This window comes from Pelobates fuscus, chromosome 13 (genome assembly GCF_036172605.1).
Source record: "Pelobates fuscus isolate aPelFus1 chromosome 13, aPelFus1.pri, whole genome shotgun sequence".
In the NCBI taxonomy this organism is placed as follows: domain Eukaryota; kingdom Metazoa; phylum Chordata; class Amphibia; order Anura; family Pelobatidae; genus Pelobates; species Pelobates fuscus.
In genome coordinates, this window is record NC_086329.1 from 5,080,406 (window position 1) to 5,105,855 (window position 25,450).

Consider the following 25,450-nt stretch of genomic DNA (forward strand, 5'->3'; position numbering starts at 1 on the left):
CAGGTATATACTAAAACATGGACTGCCGAGAATTATTAGTACTGACATTTATAAAGCGCCAACATATTCTGCAGCGCTGTACAATTGGTGAAATGGACAGTAAAATATATAGAAAAACAAGAAAAAAAACTCACAGGCACTTCAAATGTGAAGCCGCAGGCAGATTTATTGCAACAAAATGCGCAGCAACGTTTCGACCTGACTAGAGGTCTTTGTCAAACAGTACAATATAGAGACACCAATAAATCTCGCCGCTGAAGCTCTTTCATACAAAGTATTGTGGTAGACATCCCGTGAGCTTACACTCTCAAGGTTCAAAGGATTCAAAGTAAATGTCACGTTTTATGCCAAAATACATGAATTCGAACACCAGGTTTGACTATATTGTCCTAAAATGTAAAATTCTTTTCAAACAAACTTTGAATTTGTGAGTATCGGTACATCTACTCCAGAGAGACAGATACAGTTACTGTTCCATTTTGGCTTTATATTTGTTAAATAAATCACGACGTGGTGTAATATGCCATGTGTTGTTCATCTCAGGTTGTATTTACCCAATTCTACGACCTGCTAAGGAACTGATGAATGTTAAAACCATAGAATTCAATGAGAGTGTACTTTCTTTTTCCCCCTGTACCTTCTGCCTCACACAACGCATTAGTGTATGCCACGTTTGTTCACAATTTGATTGCAATTTACAATTAGCTGCAGCAGGTGTGGGCATTCAGTAAGCACAATGTTCTGCAGACATTCTAATAAAGTGTGCAAAATCTCTAACCCACAGAGCTTACAATCTACACACTGGAAGAGAGGTTGCAGAACATACTTACATTTATGATGATATTTAACGTGTCATCATTGGGTAGGAACACGCAGACGCTCCGTCGATCCTGCATAACTCTGTTATTGTGGAAGCTCAGTTGGCTCATTTTGCAGTGGGTGCTATTAGGGTGTCACTGTGGCGCTCTTTGCCCACTCTGGCACCTCACATTCTCAGAGCACCCCAATACCGCTCGACTTTCCAGAATCACCATCTTCATTCTAGGTACAAGCTCGGCCCTCTGAATCCAGAATAAATACTGCAAATAAAATAGAAGGGAAAAGCGTAAGTCAAGTCAGTCAGTACATTTGCCACAATGCTCAGCGAGATACGGTAAGAGATCACTGGTTTACAGCCGCAGCCAGAAATGGCCACAATACAAGTACATTTATTAATCCTTTATCTCGGATATCACGGACTCTCAATCACAATCAGCTTGCCAATATCGAGAAGTTAAGACTGTTTTTTACATTTTTTTTTATAGATTCATCTAAATAAAGAAAAAATAAATAATTGCTATTGATTTTTCCTGTCGTTCAGCTAATCAGAAAATGTCAGAGAAGGTTTCCTGAATAATTGATGATTGGAAGAATCGGGGAAAATGCAAATGAAGTCTAATGGGATCACAATGTGAATGGAATATCACTTTATCTGCAAAAGATTTTTTAAAAGTACATTTATTTTTGAATTTGTGGAACTGAAAATCTGCAAAAAGCCTCTTTGTGTAACAAGGGAACGTTTTACCTTACAAAAATGCACTATTCAAAATTCGACCTTTTAAAAACCAGCTATACGTATCTCTACATGTATTTCACAGATAAATAGAACCCCCGAGGAGTTGGCCATGGGGCTTCTGACATTGCATGACTTCGCACGACTCATAACTTGGAATTTTGCCCATCTGTGGTAGTGAATACCGGAGTATAAACTTCTCAGTCCCAATGTCTCATTAGATGAAGATACATGTTACCATTTATATCCATTCATAAGAAAATAAACCCCCTCCCCCAAGTAAATAGCAATCCTGATCGTGGTTACACAGAAAGTATTCCAGCCCTGCAGTACTTGGCCGTAGTGATGTCGCGGACATGAAATTTTCCGTTCGCGGATGGCGAACGCGAACTTCCGCAAATGGGCGAACCGGGCAAACCGCCATTGACTTCAATAGGCAGGCGAATTTTAAAACCCACAGGGACTCTTTCTGGCCACAATAGTGATGGAAAAGTTGTTTCAAGGGGACTAACACCTGGACTGTGGCATGCCGGAGGGGGATCCATGGCAAAACTCCCATGGAAAATTACATAGTTGATGCAGAGTCTGGTTTTAATCCATAAAGGGCATAAATCACCTAACATTCCTAAATTGTTTGGAATTACGTGCTTTAAAACATCAGGTATGATGTTGTATTGATCAGGTAGTGTAAGGGTTACGCCCGCTTCACAGTGACAGACCAAACTCCCCGTTTAACGCACCGCAAACAACCGCAAACAGTCCATTTGCACAACCGCAAACTCCCCATTTGCACAAGGTTGGATACCAAGCTAGTCATGTCCCCTTCCTTGTCCTCACTGATGTCATTGAAGGTCTCTTCCTCCACCCAGCCACATACAACACCAAGGGTCCCCGAAAGGTGACAACAAGCCCCTTGTATTTTATTTTTTTTAATGTACACTACTGTTACACCAGATATGAGTTGCACTGGTGTGACACTGTGCCCTGGCAGGCCCTGAAACGCACACGTGTGAAGGAAACTGACTGCTATTATATTACAGTCAAAAACTTTTTTTTTTTTTTTTTAAATGCAAGCTATTGTGCCCCCCAAACGTTCGTGTGTGGGGGTGCTGGAATTACGTGGGCCAATGGGAGCCTGAATCAACTTTTGGCTCCCACTGCCCCTTTAAGAGTTAAGTCAGAAGAGGAGATCAAGCCGCATGCAGCTCGTGTGGAGGCAGGAGTGATCCAGCCACGCGCGGCTCAAGCTTAGGAGCCAGGTCGGTCCCAGGATAAGGTAAATACAGCCACAACCACTTATCCCAATCACACACCTTTCCTAACGTCCTATCCCATTAAAAGCATATTACCGCGTATTTAATAAAACAGATAGACCCCCTACTTCATCCAGGTTACCGATAGATGGTTCGATATTCTGAGCCCTCTCTAATTTACTGTACACGACTATTCGATATTCTCACAAATTTTATATAGCATTTTATGTTTGTTTGAGACCACCTTAAAAATATTGGATATCGCTAAAAATCATGATCACTATATACTTTCTCTACAAACCTCTAAAACGAACCAAACTACTCATCCATCCGCTATACCACTTTATCCCACCTAGAACTTGTGCCCAGTTAAAATACTTGACTCTTACTTACCCACACTCAGTCATGCCACACACATTTCACCACTACTCTCACTGAATCCCTCTGAGTACGGCTAAATTCATCTTCTACATCAGAACACTACTCCTAAGATTGGGTTGTATCCATGTCTCGGGTCTTTCATTTAGAATAGGGGCAGCTTCGGTCTCCTTCAACACTGACACTCCAGTGCATATTATTAAAAGATTGGGCAGATGGAAATCCTCAGTCTACAACCGATATATTCCTCATCCCGAGAAAGAAATGAGGAAAGCTTTTAAAAGTTTGGCTTTGTAAATTTGATGCAATAAGTGTGTTTTTCTTTAATACCTTTTCACCCTCTTTGCATGAACCCGATTTACATATATTACTAATATGTTTCTGATCATATATATTATATTATTCACTCACTCACTCTCTGGGCCGGCCAAAGACATCATGCTGCCTAGGTCCAACGATAAATGACTATGGGGGATAATGTATAATAAACACAGGTTACTGGCTATGGGGGGATAATGTATAATAAACACAGGTTACTGGCTATGGGAGGATAATGTATAATAAACACAGGTTACTGGCTATGGGGGGATAATGTATAATAAACACAGGTTACTGGCTATGGGAGGGATAATGTATAATAAACACAGGTTACTGGCTATGGGGGATAATGTATAATAAACACAGGTTACTGGCTATGGGGGATAATGTATAATAAACACAGGTTACTGGCTATGGGGGGGATAATGTTTAATAAACACAGGTTACTGGCTATGGGGGGGATAATGTATAATAAACACAGGTTACTGGCTATGGAGGGATAATGTATAATAAACACAGGTTACTGGCTATGGGGGGGATAATGTATAATAAACACAGGGTACTGGCTATGGGAGGATAATGAATAATGAGCACAGGTTACTGGCTATGGGAGGATAATGTATAATAAACACAGGTTACTGGCTATGGGAGGATAATGTATAATAAACACAGGTTACTGGCTATGGGGGATAATGTATAATAAACACAGGTTACTGGCTATGGGGGATAATGTATAATAAACACAGGTTACTGGCTATGGGGATAATGTATAATAAACACAGGTTACTGGCAATGGGGGGGGGATAATGTATAATAAACACAGGTTACTGGCTATGGGGGATAATGTATAATAAGCACAGGTTACTGGCTATGGGGGGGATAATGTATAATAAGCACAGGTTACTGGCTATGGGAGGGATAATGTATAATAAACAGAGGTTACTGGCTATGGGGGGGGATAATGTATAATAAACACAGGTTACTGGCTATGGGAGGATAATGTATAATAAACACAGGTTACTGGCTATGGGGGGGATAATGTATAATAAACACAGGTTACTGGCTATGGGGGGATAGTGTATAATAAGCACAGGTTACTGGCTATGGGGGGATAATGTATAATAAACACAGGTTACTGGCTATGGGAGGATAATGTATAATAAACACAGGTTATTGGCTATGGGGGGGATAATGTATAATAAACACAGGTTAATAATGTATAATAAACACAGGCTACTGGCTATGGGAGGATAATGTATAATAAGCACAGGTTACTGGCTATGGGGGGATAATGTATAATAAACACAGGTTACTGGCTATGGGAGGATACTGTATAATAAACACAGGTTACTGGCTATGGAGGGATAATGTATAATAAACACAGGTTACTGGCTATGGGGGGGATAATGTATAATAAACACAGGTTACTGGCTAAGGGGGGGTAATGTATAATAAACACAGGTTACTGGTTGTGGGGAGGATAATGTATAATAAACACAGGTTACTGGCTATGGGGAGGATAATGTATAATAAACACAGGTTACTGGCTATGGGGGGATAATGTATAATAAACACAGGTTACTGGCTATGGAGGATAATGTATAATAAACACAAAAAAAATTAAAAAAAAAGGAATGCAGCTTCAGAATTAATCTAAATTGTATGCTGTCTAGGAGGTGGGAGGGTCTGCTGCTGATTGGCTGGAATGTGTCTGCTGCCTGTGAGGTACAGGGTAAAAGTTTACTCAATGATGACGAATAGGGGGTGGACCGAACATCGCATATGTTCGCCATCCGTGGCGAATGTGAACACGCGATGTTCGCCAGGAACTATTCGCCAGCGAACCGTTCGGGACATCACTACTTGGCCGTTATAGGATTGTAGGAATTGTAGTCCCAGCAATGCTGGACTGGGTTCTATCCAGAGAGCCTTGAATGTCGGAATGTTCCTTAAATTTACCCTGAAAACTTTCCATGAAATATACCGGGTTATGTAATAGAGGGAGAATTCAAAGTTAATTTAAATTTAAGGTTAAAACAGCCAAACTGGAAAAACTCTCGACACCAGCTATGCTCTCGGTTCGACTAGTCTGGCCTTTATTTGAAATTCACCCTGAATTCTCCCTTTAGTAAATAACCCCTATATTATTTTACACGGTTATTACAGATGAGATCTTGCTTGAATTGTTTGTCCTGATAGTGCGCAGTAAGTGCACGTTGGACTCACAGACTCCTTTCTCCCAGACTGCTGCTTGTGCAGACCTCGCATTCTCCAAACCCTTAATGGTAGCAGCCACGTCTTTTTATGGTCCAGGGACAAACGTGACTTGTTTAGTTCTCATACATGGTACAGATGGAAAACATACAGTATTGGTTTAATAAATAAGCCCCCAGACCCTCATTCCCACAAGTATTGCACTGCAACATGTTCCTAAAACACCTGCCTGATGGGTTACTCGGCTTAAAAAAAACCCTCAAAGGAATCGATCTAATCATTTCAGGGATGGTTGTGGTGTGAATGTGTTAATCATTTCGGCAGAAATCTGCAGGTCAATAGGAGCCAGGAATGCCCGCCCTGAATTATATCTCAAAACTTTCTCCCAAACCCTAAAACCCAATGCCTTCCACCGACACAGGGCAATAGGAGCCAGGAATGCCCTGAATTATATCTCAAAACTTTCTCCCAAACCCTTAAACCCAATGCCTTCCACCGACACAAGGGAATAGGTTGGGCAAATCCCATCACAGCAGTCTAGGCAAATTGAATCCCTCACTGCCAACCCTATTGCCACTAACCTTTATCCCACTAAACTCTGTCTATTCTTAACCCCTAATTAAAACTTCTAACCCTAAAGAATGTCACCCGCTAATTGTTAACCCTAACTACTAACCAATACACCTCCAGGCTACAGTAAAACACCCATCCTAGAATCTCCCGTCCCGGCCATAGACACCCCATTATAACAGACTATAACATTTTTCATGGGGCACGCTGATAATTCCTAAAACTAAACTCTGTACCCACTCAATGAGCAAAATCCCCCAAACCAAAGAGGGCACCAGGTTTTGGCTTTTTATTGGTTTTATACCCAATGATCAAAAGGTAAAAGGTGGACGTGCAACTTTTTACATTATGATTTATAAAACACCAACATACTCTGTGGTGCTGTAGCTGTACAGTGAGTACAGGAGACCTCCAACTAGCATAATCTGAATGAAGGAATTATGACATTTAAACTCCTTTTATCTAGATAATTGGTTGCGGTTTAATTACTCCCATGATTCTTTGTCCAAGGTCCAAATGACAAAGGTTTGCCAAGCATTGTGGGAATTGTAGTCAGTTAGCATGTTGGTGTCACAGTTAGATGCCCCAGTCACAGACAGCGCTGCAGGTGGACATATTGGTAGCTACCACAATAGCGGTCATTTTTAATGAAATGTTTTGGTTTTTCAATCACGGATGATGCATTGCAGAGTAAGGCATGGCCGCAGACTAACAGTTCCAGAAAGCACTGAGCACACTGTGAGCTGAGTTTAACATTATCTGAAGGCTCTCTTCTCTGCACAGCAGGATGCCCTGCGTGTGTTTCATCCAATAGCACATGAAATGGAATGAAATAGCGCCATCAGAATATTCATGATCTGATCCATTTCAAAGGAAGGCCAGCAGTCAGATCACCAGCCATGTTCAATTATGCTTCACGGAAACACAGGAGGAAACTTAACTTCTGTGAATATTACATTCTCTCTGGACAGATCCAGGTTAACAGAGTTTTTGGAAAGAAAAACTTTTTTCTGGTGCTATGTCATAAGTATATTTAATTCCCGAAAAGAAGATTAAATTATTATATGTTTATACACACGCATACAATAGGCAGATATCGTGGCTGCTAGCAGTTCGCACACAGCGAGGTGCACAGTTAAGTGGTCTGGCCATGCTAAGCTCTAGGCAGAGATCGTGGCTGCTAGCAGTTCGCACACAGTGAGTTGCACAGTTTACTGGTCGGGCCACGCTAAGCTCTAGGCAGAGATTGTGGCTGCTAGCAGTTCGCACACAGCGAGGTGCACAGTTTAGTGGTCGGGCTACGCTAGGCTCTAGGCAGAGATTGTGGCTGCTAGCAGTTCGCACACAGCGAGGTGCACAGTTTAGTGGTCGGGCCACGCTAAGCTCTAGGCAGAGATTGTGGCTGCTAGCAGTTCGCACACAGCGAGGTGCACAGTTTAGTGGTCGGGCCACACTAAGCTCTAGGCAGAGCCGTGGTCTGTGCAGGTGCAGTCCGTGGCACCGCGCTCTATTCTCGGGAGCGTTCAGAACACGCAGAGTATGTGGCGTACTGTGGTCAGAGTAGTCGGAGATTTCAGAAACTCACAGGGTTATTATCTATAATCTGAGAATTGTTATGAAATTAAAGAGAATTTAAGATTTAAGGTCATAATAGCCGTACTGGAAAATATATCTCCAAATCAGCTTGGCTTCCAGTTTAGGTACTCGGGCCTCACCAAGAAATGTCACCTTAGTAAATAACCCGGACAGTGACCTAGCCAGTGAGGTTTCAAAATATGGTAATACAGGGTCAATGATTTACAGATCAACTTCTGAATCATATCGCAAATTACCAGTGTGATACAAAATGGTAATTAACGATAAAATGTCCATCACGTGAAATGCCGGTATAGCGTCAAAATGTCCTTTAATGAAAATCATTAATTGTGCGTCTCATTCACAAGGGTTTTAATAAATCCCTATAACACACAGTTTACAGGGTTATTTACCGAATTAAAACCTGAGTTAGAACATTTAGGGTTCGGTAGCCAAGCTCAGTTGGATAATTTGCGATTTTAGTTTTCATTTTCCATTTAGATTTTAATTAGTTAAAATGTAGAGTTTAGTGACTAACTCATTGTGTTAATTCAGAAAGTTAAGAAAATGGTGCCGTAGAAGGTAGAGATGGCAGCTTGAGAAATGTTTAACTTTATTAGAAAGTACGCATAGGGGAGGTTGGTTGGTACAATCAGGACTACTCCTCAATTGCTACAAATTCCCATCCTTGGGGAGCAGTTGACTCACTCCAGGTTCACACTCCTCTCCTTCGGGCCTACTTCCAGACCGTTACTCACTATTCCCAGTTATAAACTTGCAGCAACATTCCCAAACATACCCCCGTAACAGTGGACAAATGTTCCGAACACCTTCAGATCTTCCACTAGTCTGAAATTCTCTGTTGCTACTTCGAAACAGCTTGAAATACCTACAAATAATAATTGGTTTTATACCCACATGAAATATTTAACCCTAGAGTATTTATTTGCTCTCTGATTCAATGATTGAACCCAGGACAGAATCTTAAAAGCCCACTTGCTCCTGGCATAGTAGTATAGATTTGTTTTCGAGCCAGTTATAGTTAGTCATGCTTAGTGTATCAACTTATCCAAGTAAATTCTTCCTCTGCACAAATGTCAATCTCATTGCTCCCAAAATAAAGCTGAATGCTTCAAAACATGATAAAATTGTATTTTAAGACTAAAGTCAATATTCAAAGGCATTCGAGGGCACTTCATGCAAATGACCTCAACCCACATGACTTTTTGAATGTATGTAGACCACTTATAGGGAATTCGAGTGCAAGCAATGATTTGAACAAGGTGCTTTAAGATAACATACCCCATAGTCAAGGTAAGTGGGCGTTTCTTACTAATCACTGTGTGTTTTGTTCAGATTGGCGATAGTCTCTGTGTACGTGGCTCCGTCTTTCACAAAATGTGTGCCTGACAGATTCAGCTTTAGGTGGGTTATAAAATGTAATCTAGACATTGTACTAACAATGTACTATGCATCTCATTTACATTTTATCTCAAGAAACAGTAAATGAGGTCAGGATTTCACCTTGCAACTGCCTATCAGCCTGACATGTGCTAACAGCTATGAATAATCAGACGTTCTATGCTTTAATATTCAGAGGACATAAAATCTGAGCATTTCCATTCCCCATTCATTGCTGGCTGTAATCTCCGGACATGTGAGATTCGGCAAGTAGGCATGAAAGTTCTTTGACGTGTAACGTGTTAAGGCCCTCAGTCTGCAGAGAATGGAAGTGCTTGTGTAAGAGAGTCTGGGACACAAAACCTTAACAGTTTGCATTGCTACAAAGGAGCCTTTAAAACGATCGAACAGTGACTTATCGGACAGAACCCAACACACCTCCATCAACAGCTAGATTTCACACTGCCCCTGTTTAGATGTGGCATTCCCCATGGTTCAATTCTTAGCCTGATCTATTCTCCATATTTACTAATGACCTATTACTAGGTAGACAGCACACGTGAATGCAGACCCCGCCATAGTGAAAACAAAGAAGACAAACTTATAGGATGAAGAATAAGACAAGCAATACAGGTGTTCCTTAAATACTGCCATAACAATTATAACCTAAAATTGCCCAAAATCGATCTGCCACCTGACAGACGAGCAATAATTAAGGCCATATTTACTACAAAGTCCTATAAAGACATTTTCTCCACCAGCTCTTAGAGGTCATGCTAGCTGGAGACTGTGTCACCAAAATGGACAATTCTGTGACGGACTCCAATGGAAGGGCTTAGGTGATACCAATGTACATGAAATATGAAACACTTGCATACACAATGGGGATGCTATAAATGCACTGTATTGGAGCAGTTCCATAAAAACTGTGGATCTTCCTGCCACCCATAGCCCCGCCCCTCTGCTGCCATACTGATAATGTGGAAATTACACTTCCTCTTTACCAAGTAGGAATGTGTCCAACCTGGACTGCAGTGATAGGCTGAGCGCACTGGGGGCGGGTCTCTTCCTGCCACCCATAGCCCCGCCCCTCTGCTGCCATACTGATAATGTGGAAATTACACTTCCTCTTTACCAGGTAGGAATGTGTCCAACCTGGACTGCAGTGATAGGCTGAGCGCACTGGGGGCGGGTCTCTTCCTGCCACCCATAGCCCCGCCCCTCTGCTGCCATACTGATAATGTGGAAATTACACTTCCTCTTTACCAAGTAGGAATGTGTCCAACCTGGACTGCAATGATAGGCTGAGCGCACTGGGGGCGGGTTCTTTCCTGCAGATTTTCAGTTTTCACAATTCATTGCTGAGTGAATAAACTCCACAGAGAGTCAGAGATCAGAAATAAAAATGGCCGATTAACAGAGAATATTTACAACTTGCTCACACATTGAGACTAGTTAACTAAACTAGAAATTATGGAAATCACAGAGGTTAATCATTTATTTCCATTTGAACTTCAGTTTTTATGCCAAAACAGACACTTAACAGTTCTCCTTATTTCTAGATGTTACTGTACTTTTCTACACACATAACACACTAAATATATCACTGTTTAAAGAAGGAAAACTCCCTTTACCTTCGATACATAGAAAAATAGATCTATTTATAATAGGCAACGCCAGGCAGGACACATTGAAAGGTGTAGTAAGACAGTGTTATTTATATATAATCTATATATATTCTGTATAAAGAGCACTCTATGGAGCCTGAACACAGTTCTGTCCCCAATTTCCTGTGATTTAGCTCTAACTATGATCTATTAGATTATTCAATGGATTCTAGGTTTCGAGTAGACCAAGATGGACTATCAGTGGATCTCTGGGTAGCAGAAGATTGGGCCGCATAATGTCAGGTTCTGCTCCTCTTGGAATGGAGGAGCTGGAAAAATTCTCAGAATTCTCTGTTTTTCAAACGTGGCTATTTTAGTCTAAAACTTCTAAATTCTCTTGCCATAATTTGCAGGATAGCGAATAACCCATGTCTGACATAAGCAGAGGAAATCGGACGTCATAAATTCACATTTCATTCCCTCCTTGTACGGCCAAGATAAGTCACAGAAACAGCGTATCGATTCGTTACCTGGAGCTCTGGTGTAGCTCGGACAGACTGGATGTAAATGTGATAAGTCAAGGAATCTGCAATACGTCACATGGAGCTCTGGTATAGCTTGGACAGACTGGATGTAAATGTGATAAGTCAAGGAATCTACGATACGTCACATGGAGCTCTGGTGTAGCTCGGACAGACTGGATGTAAAAGTGATAAGTCAAGGAATCTGCGATACGTTACCTGGAGCTCTGGTATAGCTCGGACAGACTGGATGTAAAAGTGATCAGTTACTGAATCGACGATACGTTACCTGGAGCTCTGGTGTAGCTCGGACAGACTGGATGTAAAAGTGATCAGTTACTGAATCGCCGATATGTTACCTGGAGCTCTGGTGTAGCTCGGACAGACTGGATGTAAAAGTGATCAGTTACTGAATCGCCGATATGTTACCTGGAGCTCTGGTGTAGCTCAGACAGACTGGATGTAAAAGTGATAAGTTACTGAATCGACGATACGTAACCTGGAGCTCTGGTGTAGCTCAGACAGACTGGATGTAAAAGTGATAAGTTACTGAATCGACGATACGTTACCTGGAGCTCTGGTGTAGCTCGGACAGACTGGTTATGATCCGGGCTGAGCTGAATATGCATCAGCCAAGATGTGGTTTAAGGTTAATTTCCAAGAGCAACACTATTAAATCTTCAGGTCCCAAGAGAGTGAGGATGGTATTCACACAGCGGTGTATAAACATATTTCCGGATCTCCAAAATAAAATGCACAGTATGGAGGCTTCCGAGAGCCCTAAATCTAGCCCTATAATAAATCCTATAAGTTGGTGAAGTTTTCAGTTTTCAACAGTTTTTGCCTAAACTTTGAGCATTCATGGTTTACGAAATAAACCCCAAGGATGTATCTAAACATCAGACAGAGATACAGGATCCAACAGAAAGAAACGGCTTCGCACTGATATTGTTCAGCGATTAAAGTCCTTTTAGTGAAGCCCCATATGCCGTGTATTTGATTTGTGCATTAGGCCATATGGGGCTTCTACGAAAGGAATTTTATCGCTGGATAATCTCGATGTGATGCCCGTTTCTTCCTGCTGGATCCTGTGCTGAGCAACCCTGCGGGGAGCCAGAGTGAGTGCAGGGGGCAGTTACTACTTTCTGAGTGAGTGCAGGGGGAGCCAGAGTGAGTGCAGGGGGCAGTTACTACTTTCTGAGTGAGTGCAGGGGGAGCCAGAGTGAGTGCAGGGGGCAGTTACTACTTTCTGAGTGAGTGCAGGGGGAGCCAGAGTGAGTGCAGGGGGCAGTTACTACTTTCTGAGTGAGTGCTGGGGGAGCCAGAGTGAGTGCAGGGGGCAGTTACTACTTTCTGAGTGAGTGCTGGGGGAGCCAGAGTGAGTGCAGGGGGCAGTTACTACTCCTGAGTGAGTGCAGGGGGAGCCAGAGTGAGTGCAGGGGGCAGTTACTACTTCCTGAGTGAGTGCAGGGGGAGCCAGAGTGAGTGCAGGGGGCAGTTACTACTTCCTGAGTGAGTGCAGGGGGCAGTTACTACTTCCTGAGTGAGTGCAGGGGGAGCCAGAGTGAGTGCAGGGGGCAGTTACTACTTCCTGAGTGAATGCAGGGGGAGCCAGAGTGAGTGCAGGGGGCAGTTACTACTTCCTGAGTGAATGCAGGGGGCAGCTACTACTTCCTGAGTGAATGCAGGGGGAGCCAGAGTGAGTGCAGGGGGCAGTTACTACTTCCTGAGTGAATGCAGGGGGCAGCTACTACTTCCTGAGTGAATGCAGGGGGAGCCAGAGTGAGTGCAGGGGGCAGTTACTACTTCCTGAGTGAGGGCAGGGGGAGCCAGAGTGTGTGCAGGGGGCAGTTACTACTTCCTGATTGAGGGCAGGGGGAACCAGAGTGAGTGCAGGGGGCAGTTACTACGAGTGAGTGCTGGGGGAGCCAGAGTGAGTGCAGGGGGCAGTTACTACTTCCTGAGTGAATGCAGGGGGCAGCTACTACTTCCTGAGTGAATGCAGGGGGAGCCAGAGTGAGTGCAGGGGGCAGTTACTACTTCCTGAGTGAGGGCAGGGGGAGCCAGAGTGAATGCAGGGGGCAGCTACTACTTCCTGAGTGAATGCAGGGGGAGCCAGAGTGAGTGCAGGGGGCAGTTACTACTTCCTGAGTGAGGGCAGGGGGAGCCAGAGTGAGTGCAGGGGGCAGTTACTACTTCCTGATTGAGGGCAGGGGGAACCAGAGTGAGTGCAGGGGGCAGTTACTACGAGTGAGTGCTGGGGGAGCCAGAGTGAGTGCAGGGGGCAGTTACTACTTCCTGATTGAGGGCAGTGGGAGCCAGAGTGAGTGCAGGGGGCAGTTACTACTTCCTGAGTGAATGCAGGGGGAGCCAGAGTGAGTGCAGGGGGCAGTTACTACTTCCTGAGTGAGTGCAGGGGAAGCCAGAGTGAGTGCAGGGGGCAGTTACTACTTCCTGATTGAGGGCAGGGGGAGCCAGAATGAGTGCAGGGGGCAGTTACTACGAGTGAGTGCTGGGGGAGCCAGAGTGAGTGCAGGGGACAGTTACTACTTCCTGAGTGAATGCAGGGGGCAGCTACTACTTCCTGAGTGAATGCAGGGGGAGCCAGAGTGAGTGCAGGGGGCAGTTACTACTTCCTGAGTGAGGGCAGGGGGAGCCAGAGTGAGTGCAGGGGGCAGTTACTACTTCCTGATTGAGGGCAGGGGGAACCAGAGTGAGTGCAGGGGGCAGTTACTACGAGTGAGTGCTGGGGGAGCCAGAGTGAGTGCAGGGGGCAGTAACTACTTCCTGATTGAGGGCAGTGGGAGCCAGAGTGAGTGCAGGGGGCAGTTACTACTTCCTGAGTGAATGCAGGGGGAGCCAGAGTGAGTGCAGGGGGCAGTTACTACTTCCTGAGTGAATGCAGGGGGAGCCAGAGTGAGTGCAGGGGGCAGTTACTACTTCCTGAGTGAGTGCAGGGGAAGCCAGAGTGAGTGCAAGGGGCAGTTACTACTTCCTGAGTGAGTGCAGGGGAAGCCAGAGTGAGTGCAGGGGGAGCCAGAGTGAGTGCAGGGGGCAGTTACTACTTCCTGAGTGAGTGCAGGGGGAGCCAGAGTGAGTGCAGGGGGGCAGTTACTACTTCCTGAGTGAGTGCAGGGGAAGCCAGAGTGAGTGCAGGGGGAGCCAGAGTGAGTGCAGGGGGCAGTTACTACTTCCTGAGTGAGTGCAGGGGGAGCCAGAGTGAGTGCAGGGGGCAGTTACTACTTCCTGAGTGAGGGCAGGGGGAGCCAGAGTGAGTGCAGGGGGCAGTTACTACTTCCTGAGTGAGGGCAGGGGGAGCCAGAGTGAGTGCAGGGGGCAGTTACTACTTCCTGATTGAGGGCAGGGGGAGCCAGAATGAGTGCAGGGGGCAGTTACTACTTTCTGAGTGAGTGCAGGGGGAGCCAGAGTGAGTGCAGGGGGCAGTTACTACTTCCTGATTGAGGGCAGGGGGAGCCAGAGTGAGTGCAGGGGGCAGTTACTACTTCCTGAGTGAATGCAGGGGGAGCCAGAGTGAGTGCAGGGGGCAGTTACTACTTCCTGAGTGAGTGCAGGGGAAGCCAGAGTGAGTGCAGGGGGCAGTTACTACTTCCTGATTGAGGGCAGGGGGAGCCAGAATGAGTGCAGGGGGCAGTTACTACGAGTGAGTGCTGGGGGAGCCAGAGTGAGTGCAGGGGACAGTTACTACTTCCTGAGTGAATGCAGGGGGCAGCTACTACTTCCTGAGTGAATGCAGGGGGAGCCAGAGTGAGTGCAGGGGGCAGTTACTACTTCCTGAGTGAGGGCAGGGGGAGCCAGAGTGAGTGCAGGGGGCAGTTACTACTTCCTGATTGAGGGCAGGGGGAACCAGAGTGAGTGCAGGGGGCAGTTACTACGAGTGAGTGCTGGGGGAGCCAGAGTGAGTGCAGGGGGCAGTAACTACTTCCTGATTGAGGGCAGTGGGAGCCAGAGTGAGTGCAGGGGGCAGTTACTACTTCCTGAGTGAATGCAGGGGGAGCCAGAGTGAGTGCAGGGGGCAGTTACTACTTCCTGAGTGAATGCAGGGGGAGCCAGAGTGAGTGCAGGGGACAGTTACTACTTCCTGAGTGAGTGCAGGGGAAGCCAGAGTGAGTGCAAGGGGCAGTTACTACTTCCTGAGTGAGTGCAGGGGAAGCCAGAGTGAGTGCAGGGGGAGCCAGAGTGAGTGCAGGGGGCAGTTACTACTTCCTGAGTGAGTGCAGGGGGAGCCAGAGTGAGTGCAGGGGGGCAGTTACTACTTCCTGAGTGAGTGCAGGGGAAGCCAGAGTGAGTGCAGGGGGAGCCAGAGTGAGTGCAGGGGGCAGTTACTACTTCCTGAGTGAGTGCAGGGGGAGCCAGAGTGAGTGCAGGGGGCAGTTACTACTTCCTGAGTGAGGGCAGGGGGAGCCAGAGTGAGTGCAGGGGGCAGTTACTACTTCCTGAGTGAGGGCAGGGGGAGCCAGAGTGAGTGCAGGGGGCAGTTACTACTTCCTGATTGAGGGCAGGGGGAGCCAGAATGAGTGCAGGGGGCAGTTACTACTTTCTGAGTGAGTGCAGGGGGAGCCAGAGTGAGTGCAGGGGGCAGTTACTACTTCCTGATTGAGGGCAGGGGGAGCCAGAGTGAGTGCAGGGGGCAGTTACTACTTTCTGAGTGAGTGCAGGGGGAGCCAGAGTGAGTGCAGGGGGCAGTTACTACTTCCTGATTGAGGGCAGGGGGAGCCAGAATGAGTGCAGGGGGCAGTTACTACTTCCTGAGTGAGTGCAGGGGGAGCCAGAGTGAGTGCAGGGGGCAGTTACTACTTCCTGAGTGAGGGCAGGGGGAGCCAGAGTGAGTGCAGGGGGCAGTTACTACTTCCTGATTGAGGGCAGGGGGAGCCAGAGTGAGTGCAGGGGGCAGTTACTACTTCCTGAGTGAGGGCAGGGGGAGCCAGAGTGAGTGCAGGGGGCAGTTACTACTTCCTGAGTGAGGGCAGGGGGAGCCAGAGTGAGTGCAGGGGGCAGTTACTACTTCCTGAGTGAGGGCAGGGGGAGCCAGAGTGAGTGCAGGGGGCAGTTACTACTTTCTGAGTGAGTGCAGGGGGAGCCAGAGTGAGTGCAGGGGGCAGTTACTACTTCCTGAGTGAGTGCAGGGGGAGCCAGAGTGAGTGCAGGGGGCAGTTACTACTTCCTGAGTGAGTGCAGGGGAAGCCAGAGTGAGTGCAGGGGGCAGTTACTACTTCCTGAGATTTTTAATGCAGTCGCTTAGTGCAGAATTTAGCAGACTGTGTAGCCATCACTACTCGCTCGGGTTCTAAAAGTGTTTTTCTAAAGGCCTAAATCAGCACAAGAAACCAGTTTAGCACAAATCAAATCCTTGAATCTGCAGATTGGGTAACCACAGCTATAATCTGTATATTCCATCTGGGGTCCCTGCACTTACAGAAAACCAGCTGAGATCATCGAAAATGTCGGAGTCACATAGAACTCTGCATCTGTTACAAATTACGGCTAACGTAGGACTGACTTTCCACAAACGCTCACTTTTTCCAGATCTTATTTGATACAGTTCATGCCTACAGGACAAATGAAAAACTATTTATTTTGTGCCAAGTAATCCCCCCCCCCCCCCCCCCCCCCATGTCCCAGTGAACATAGCGCTCCAAGTAACACAATATGGCAAACATTCCTAAGTAGGTACATACCAGCGCTATGGAATTTACTGGCGCTATATAAATAATAATAACAATAATAATAATAATACCAGTGACCATAATAAAGTTACTCTGTAAGGCCTGCAATGGCTAGTCTTGGCATGATAGCTGTGGTGGGCTATGTATCCAATGGGGCTCTACAAGACCAAATGGATTAAGGGCCACAATTTCTGTCTAATTTGGACCCGTCCCTTTCCGGTTATTAAATACTAGTCGAGAGTTTGCCGCACTAAGCATTCACTAGAACACGTTGAAGATACCGGGTTGGAGTGCCACTAGCAGTTGGTGGTTCTATGAATCCAAGAAATAGTTGGCACACGGTTAGTCGCCGGCTTTGAATCTTCTGGCATTCTTTAGAATTTCTTGGCAAGAAGCAGAAATTAAACACTTTCATATCCTGGTGGAATTAGTCTTCGCCCAGGCACAGTATTGTTCCCGGGACTCTGAATTGCCTCCAATTAATATATTTAACAATATGACAATAATAGTTACTGTAATATTGGGGGTTCCCAAATGTCTAATCTCCTATAAGACAGGCATTGTTGCACAAACGCTTCTCTAACAGGACACAGTAATATGGATTCTACGCTTGGTATAATTCCTTCAAGCAAACTGGTCCAACAAAGATTACCGGGAGTCAATACGGAACATGCCAGTGGGATTCAGTAACGCTTATTTATAGGGATTTGGGGCCATAACCTTCATGGGGACCCTGTAAGGTCTGTATATTCTAACGAGAAAGACAGTCACGCCTCCCCAACAATCATTCTGTGACACTCAGTGGCGGATCCAGAGCCTGATCTCGGGAGGGGCACTTGTAGATTATTTAAATAAATAATCCAGACACAATAACCACTACAGCTCAGTGTAGTGGTTATTGTGCCAATAGTGCCGAGACCCCCTCCCAGAGTAAGTAGTCAAACTGTTTAAGAACAGTTTGACAACTTACCTGAGGTCCTCTAGAAAATGGGGCTGTAGTAGGCTGGCACTTGGGCAATGCCAGCCCTGCACTAGCCGGCGGGGGAGAATCTCGGGGGGGGACAATTGCCCCGTTGCCCCCCCCCCCCTGGATCCGCCACTGGTGACACTCAATGGATACAATGTCCAATGGTTTCCAACATTCTCATTCTGCTTTCTAGACAGATACATTAACACGAAGAAACAAATACACTCATTTACAACGGCTGGTAAACTGCAGACACTTCCAACATCACACGCAGGGCGGGAGGAAAGTTATATCACAGGGGAATAAAATGAATGTGACAAACTTCACAGCTCACTAACCTTTCGCTAATTGGTTTAGTGCATTAAAATAATTGCTATGACCATGTCAGGGTAAGTGATATGTCGACACCAATTAAACAAACCCAGAGTGAGTAATGCCAATAAACCCATTCTCCACTTCAGTAAACTTGTAATAGAATTACAGTAACTAGGTTTAATATCCAGAGCCGGGTAATTCACAGCACTGCAGGCAGCCGGGAGCTCGCCTAGTTAATATGCAGCGGATGGTTCCTGTATCCGAATCCATCCTGACATATTCCATTCTACAGTCAGAGCCTCGATGGAATGTGCTGCAAAACTGCTGATGTAGGAGCTGAATGCAGCCATGGTCTGGACTGCCTGTACCATCACTACACCCTAGGTTCTCCTGACTTCATGTCCATGCGCAGTGTATTCTCAAGCATTGTATTGGCTAATTACAGCAATAGCCGCACATGCGCAGTGAATTCTCAAACATTGTATTGGCTGATTACAGCAATAGCCGCACATGCGCAGTGTATTCTCAAACATTGTATTAGCTAATTACAGCAATAGCCGCACATGCGCAGTGTATTCTCAAGCATTGTATTGGCTAATTACAGCAATAGCCGCACATGCGCAGTGAATTCTCAAGCATTGTATTGGCTAATTACAGCAATAGCCGCACATGCGCAGTGTATTCTCAAACATTGTATTGGACAATAGTCATCAGGATTGAGGATTTCAGAGATAGCGGATCGGGTTGCTATAAGGAGTCTGACTTTGTGCGAGATTACAGGAAAGTTCAGCTGTGATTTTATTTATTTATTTTAAGTTGAGCTTGTAAATCTTAATTGATTAAGGAAAACAGAGAGAGAGAGAGAGAAAAAAAGTATTTAAAAAATTTTTTATTAGCGTGTTTTTTTTATTAGCGTGATAATTCAGCCTTTTAACTGGAAACACTCATCCCCAATAAAGGGCAAAAACAAATAGAAATGGTTGGATAAAAAAAATGGAAACTATTTTTATTATAAAGGAGAATTAAAAAAAAAAAAAAACAATATAACTTGGTATTAGCAAAGCGTTTCTGCTAGCCTACTCATTGTAGTGGTTATGGTGTAAAACGTCTATGGGCACTATCCTTATAAACCCATTTGGGAATGGACTGGCACAAAGTGGGGTTCACCCAGGCACTGCCCCCTCTCCAGCTAACCAGGTTATGTAGAATTCACACCTCCTAATTACTAATATCAATACAGTACAACATGGACGCAGTTATAGGCTGGGAGCGCAGTGGGCACCATTACCACTACACGCAGATATAAATAGTGATTGGTTGGTTAGAGAGTCCTTTTTATAATAATATGTCCCACCATCCCTATCCATTTCCTAGCGTATTTACAGCTTTCTATGTTCTTACAAATCATTACTAACTTAGTAACAGTAACTCAATATGAATCCCTCTTCCAATTCACCCAAATATTCTGCTGGATCACATTGAGCTGGTAACCCCAAAGATCCCTTTTATTCTCCTCTTGGCATCTGTAAAACGTTAACTAATATATTCAGTCTTTGATGTCACAACTTGAGAAAAAGGAAAAATGTATTCTCTTCGGTAAAAAAACACAGTAAATGAATTGGGAGCAAAAATCACAAACTAAATTGGAGGCTGTGAAATTCTGGCGTATGATTCGCTATATAACAAACATCAGATATATATTGTAACACGGCCGGGGAAAGGTTTGTTATAGATTCTGTTCAGTAAGTGGGATTATTTGTGCAAAACATTAAAGGGTTAGTTTAGGAGGTTTAATTGGGTAGCTATGGGGGGTTACCTAGGGGTAGCTATGGGGGGCTTCTTGGAGGTAGCTATGAGGGGGTTACCTAGGGCTAGCTGTGGGGGGGGTTACCTAGGGCTAGCTGTGGGGGGGGGGTTACCTAGGGGTAGCTATGGGGTGCTACCGTGGGGTAGCTATGGGGGGTTAATGACGGCCCTAGATTCTTTAAGCTGTAAAACTCTTCATTCTTAGCTCGGTGACCTTGAAGTTAAATTCCCCACCATCAGCACTGCATATAATGGTTATTGGATACACTGCTGTCTTACCCCAACACATGCAGTTAATGGGGTACCACATGGGCTCTGCGCCCCACACTATGAAGATGCAGTACTGACACTACACCCTTATAAACACCATTATGGTTTCACCACTGGAAACCCTTCAACATCTTGAAGTTAAGTTTTTTGCATTTTTTTTGCCTTAAATTTTAAAACAGTTTGTGAACTCACTATTACTAGTCACCAAAACAGTTATTAACGCACAAGAGACTCAACGTGACATTCCTGATATACAGAGCCAGAGCGTGTTATAAACAAGATCACGTAGAAAAAAACTCACTAAAATATACAGTTATCAAGTAAAAATACGTTCTTGTTTGCCTTCTAGCAATCTGTATAAATATTCTTTAAAATGATGGGGGGTTTTAAGGAACCAGCCATGAGCCATACCGGATTCTAAGTGTGTTTTGATCCCCAGATGTTCATCTGAAAACACTCTGTTTGGACTTAATGTCTTTAAACACAAGCGACCAGAAAGGAAATTACTAACATTCTTGCGCAGTGAAACAGTATTCTCAGTGCTTAGTAATCCTGCAAACTTCACCCTGTGGCTAAAACTCAACAGTTGATGCAATAAACATTACATTGAAATACACAACTAAAATAACACCAGAACTCGGAGGGATTTATAAAAAAAAAACGGGACAGGAAATGGCTCCTAAACCGGCAGATTCATTCTCAGCACAAATTCAACTGCAGATGGCTACAGGGTTATTTGGAAACCAGTGATACAAAAAGAAAACAAACAGAAATCTCAGGAAAATTTTATATTTTGTTTTTTTGTTTTTTTTTATACCATAAAAAAATGGCTTTAGGAATTTGTATCCAAAAAGTAGTTTTTCTATTTATATATTTTTAGAGGGTACTCGGATCTACAATTCTGGTTTTTATTCGATTATTGAAAGATAACAACAAACAGAAGATGGAGAGTTTCTTAGAAATCGTGATAAACTTGTCCAGATCCCATCAGTTGTGAACATGTAATCCTCGTGACGTGCGTGTTTAGATAGGAGTGTGCGTGGCGTGATTATTATTATTTAATTATTTATATAGTGCCATCAGATTCCGTAGCGCTGTACAATGGGGGGTAATGTAAGATCCAAGTTAGGCTCGCTGTCCTAGGTACGACCTAATGCAAACACATTCCCAGGCGACAAAATGTAAACCAGAACACCAACCAAAAGCTGAAACCCGGATCAAAGACGGCTCATTCTGGAGTCAAGTCGCAGACCATGATAGAGACATTGTTTACAGTATAAAGCCCCTGCTTTGCCTCACTTTCTCCAAACATCTAATTCTCTGAGTAAACGTTACAGTAAAGAATCCAGTCTGTAATCTGTCGCCACCCACAGCGCATTTCATAAAACAGTCTTTATTTCATAAATAAAATAGCACTTAAAAAAATAAAAATAAAATAGAATACATTCTTTATTTCCCTGGGAATACTTTGTATGTAAAATATTTCAGGTGATAAAAACTACTAAAGCAAGTTAACATCTGACTGAAAATTAAGATTAGTTTTCATGCAGGCTGTCAGTCACAGCCAGGGGAGGTGTGGCCAGGTCTGCATTAACAGAAACAAAAGTGATTTAACTCCTAAATGGCAGAGAATTGTGCAGTGAGACTACAGGGACAAGATCCATACACCAAAACTGCTTCATTAAGCTAAAGTTGTTTTGATGCCTAAAATGTTCCTCTAAGGGAAATGTACAGTTATAATTATTTGTATAGCGCCAACATATTCTGCAGTGCCGTACAATAGGTAAACCAGGACACACAATGAATTATATTAATTATAATTTTATTAAATAACACTGTATACCTCCCAACCCTACAGCATGGGGTACACAGGGATTGGGTGTCAATTTTGGGTGCTAAGTTTAGTAATCAGATCTAGGTATTTAGATATCTAGCGGGAGCAAAGCATATTAAATGGGTTAAGTCTACATTAGTTCTGTAAAATTAATCCCAATCACCCTTCACAGTCTGTGCAATACTACATAGCAAGAAAATGCACCCTCTAGTCTACATCATTGCTGAAACTGGGATAATACACCAGCCGTGATGTCATACACCAGCCGTGATGTCATACACCAGCCGTGATCTCATAAACCAGCCGTGATGTCATAAACCAGCCGTGATGTCATAAACCAGCCGTGATGTCATACACCAGCCGTGATGTCATTAACCAGCCGTGATGTCATTAACCAGTTGAAGAAATAAAGTCATGATGCAGTGAAATCCACTGCTTTGTATCTGGTTTTCCAGTAAACAGAGCAGGTCGCACAACGTCCATATATAACCAGTGATATAAAAGGAGGGGATTAGAATGGACTGTGATGTCCTCTATATCCCCCTACCCCCCATTCATCGCAGCCAGTGGCAAACAGTAGGTACATCAGTGGATGCTCTGTGCTGCCAGTATACTATTCCAACAGACTGTGTATTACAAGTGGCAAGATTATAAACCTGACTCTGTATTACAGCATGCTAGGGGAGAGCAGAGAGCCTGACTCTGTATTACAGCACATCACAGGACAGACTGACTCTTTATTACAGCACATCACAGAACAGACTGACTCTTTATTACAGCACATTATAGGACAGGCTGACTCTGTATTACAGCACATCACAGGGCAGACTGACTCTGTATTACAGCACATCACAGGACAGACTGACTCTGTATTACAGCACATCACAGGACAGACTGACTCTGTATTACAGCACATCACAGGACAGACTGACTCTGTATTAGAACACATTACAGGACAGACTGACTCTGTATTAGAACACATTACAGGAGAGGCTCTGTATTAGAACACATTACAAGACAGGCTGACTCTGTATTACAGTACATTATAGGACAGGCTGACTCTGTATTACAGCACATTATAGGACAGGCTGACTCTCTATTACAGCACATTATAGGACAGGCTGACTCTCTATTACAGCACATCACAGGACAGGCTGACTCTGTATTACAGCATGCTAGAGGAGACCCCCAGCTGTCTCCCAGACACCCCTTGTTTTTCTGCCTTGCTGAGAGTTAGTTGATCCCTGGGAGACTTGCAGGGACTTCATAAATCCCCCAAAATGGTAATAAATTCCTGAGCCATACAGCAGGACAGACAGCAAAACCAGTTTAAAACCTGTTTAAAATCGGTTTACAAAGCACCCGGCGATAAGAATCAGTGCCCCCCACCCCAGCATCACACATTAAATACTCACTGGACTCCTTGCTGCAGCAGATTGGGGGCTCACACTCTCCAGGTCCCCCAGCAGGATCTCACAAAGTTCAGCAATCCCCAGCCTGTCAGTCCCTGTGTCTGAGTGCTCAGTGAGCCCTGCTCTGTGTGGAGCTCTGATCTGCTCCATCCCACTGCCCTCCCTCCAAACTGGAGCTCTGGAATGAAGACAGGAGGTTTTTTTTCCATTTCAAAAAATGCTTTATTGATAAACAACAGGGGGAGTAAGCTCACACTGTTTGAAGATATTGTTACATTTAGCAACTTTACACAGTGTGTTAGTAAATAGGAGAGCAACTAAGTAACTATTCTACATGAGATACTTTATTAAGAGGTACATCTGGGATATTCTCCCTCATACATTAGTGCTTGGATTTACAGTGTGAGGTGATAATCATTTTAAATCTGGCACTGAATGGGTTAAATGTGCTACTAAAAATAAATCTAATGTTAATTCTAAAGGTAATAAGGGTGAATATGATAAACCTTCCTAATATTTAAAACCCAGAATATCCTGAAATGTTTTACTGAAGTTAAAATGCAAAGATATCAGGTAATATCATAGAAGGTTCAGCTGTAAAGCAGGATAATAAAATATCTCTTCAGCCAAGCCCACATGGGCAAAATACACAGCACTGGTGGGGCAATGTTGGCTTACACTTCATATGACACTCAGCCAGCCCTTACAAGCAATGTCTGCCCTGGACTGTCTCATGTTGGTCCCCTGAGGGCTGGGTGCAAGAGGTGTTCCCATCTGTCATCAGACAGAAACATATAGATTGTTCTTTTTTTTTTTTTTTTTTTTTTAAATTCTTTATTTTTGGTTTGACGAAGCAGATGGTAAACATTGTAAGTGGTTACATTTATGCAAGTGACAGCGCAGTGTCATATAATGGTTTACAGAAGGCAGATGACATAGATTGTTCTTTTTAAATTAAATTATTAGGTGTATTATTGCGTAGTGTATCCCTTTAATATCACTGCTGTCTGCAGGACACATTGCTAGAAGTATCTTATCTGAAAATCTCCCCTTGTTTCCTGAATAGGCCCAACCATTGTACAGCGCTACGGAATTTACTGGCGCTATAGAAATAAAATAATAATAATAATAATATGGTAACCCTCATTGGAACCAACAGGTTCAGATAATACAATAAAATACAGTTTAAATAAGCACTATACATAAATATACAGTATATATATATATATATATATATATATATATTATGATGTATTGTAAGATCCATTGTTTTCAGCTAATAGCAGGCGCAGGGAATGTGTGCTGGAGAAATCATGGGCACAGGAAAGTATTTATTCCCAGTGGATCTATTTAATGCTGGAACAAAGCCTCCCCTTCTTTTAACGCCTTACCCAAACAAACAAAGAATTCTGCTCATATCAAGGAGCCTTTCATACTGCACTTACTGAGTGTCCCACACACAAGGAGACCAAGTGCACAACAGGCCCACAATTCTACAGAATGGTTCATATAATATTAACCCCTCGCATGCCATGCTTTAAACAGAATGGTTCATATAATATTAACCCCTCGCATGCAACGCTTTAAACAGCATGGTTTATATAATATTAACCCCTCGCATGCAACGCTTTAAACAGCATGGTTTATATAATATTAACCCCTCGCATGCAACGCTTTAAACAGAATGGTTCATATAATATTAACCCCTCGTATGACGCGCTTTAATCAGAATGGTTCATATAATATTAACCCCTCTTATGCCATGCTTTAAAC

General features: G+C 44.0%; 1 protein-coding gene across 2 annotated transcripts in view; it reads right to left on the reverse strand.

Annotated features, from left to right (window-relative positions):
• The window catches only part of FRMD6 (FERM domain containing 6), a 116,898-nt gene that overhangs the window by 26,924 nt on the left and 64,524 nt on the right, over positions 1 to 25,450 (reverse strand). Inside the window, exons 1-2 of one of the 2 annotated variants that reach the window (XM_063440084.1) lie at positions 23,681 to 23,825; positions 831 to 1,079 (exon numbers count right to left, since the gene is read on the reverse strand). In XM_063440084.1, the coding sequence (XP_063296154.1) occupies positions 831 to 929 (99 nt within the window). In that variant the 5' untranslated portion in view covers positions 930 to 1,079; positions 23,681 to 23,825. Of the gene's footprint in view, positions 1 to 830; positions 1,080 to 23,680; positions 23,826 to 25,450 lie in introns of those variants that run through there. The other variant, XM_063440085.1, reaches the window with a different exon arrangement.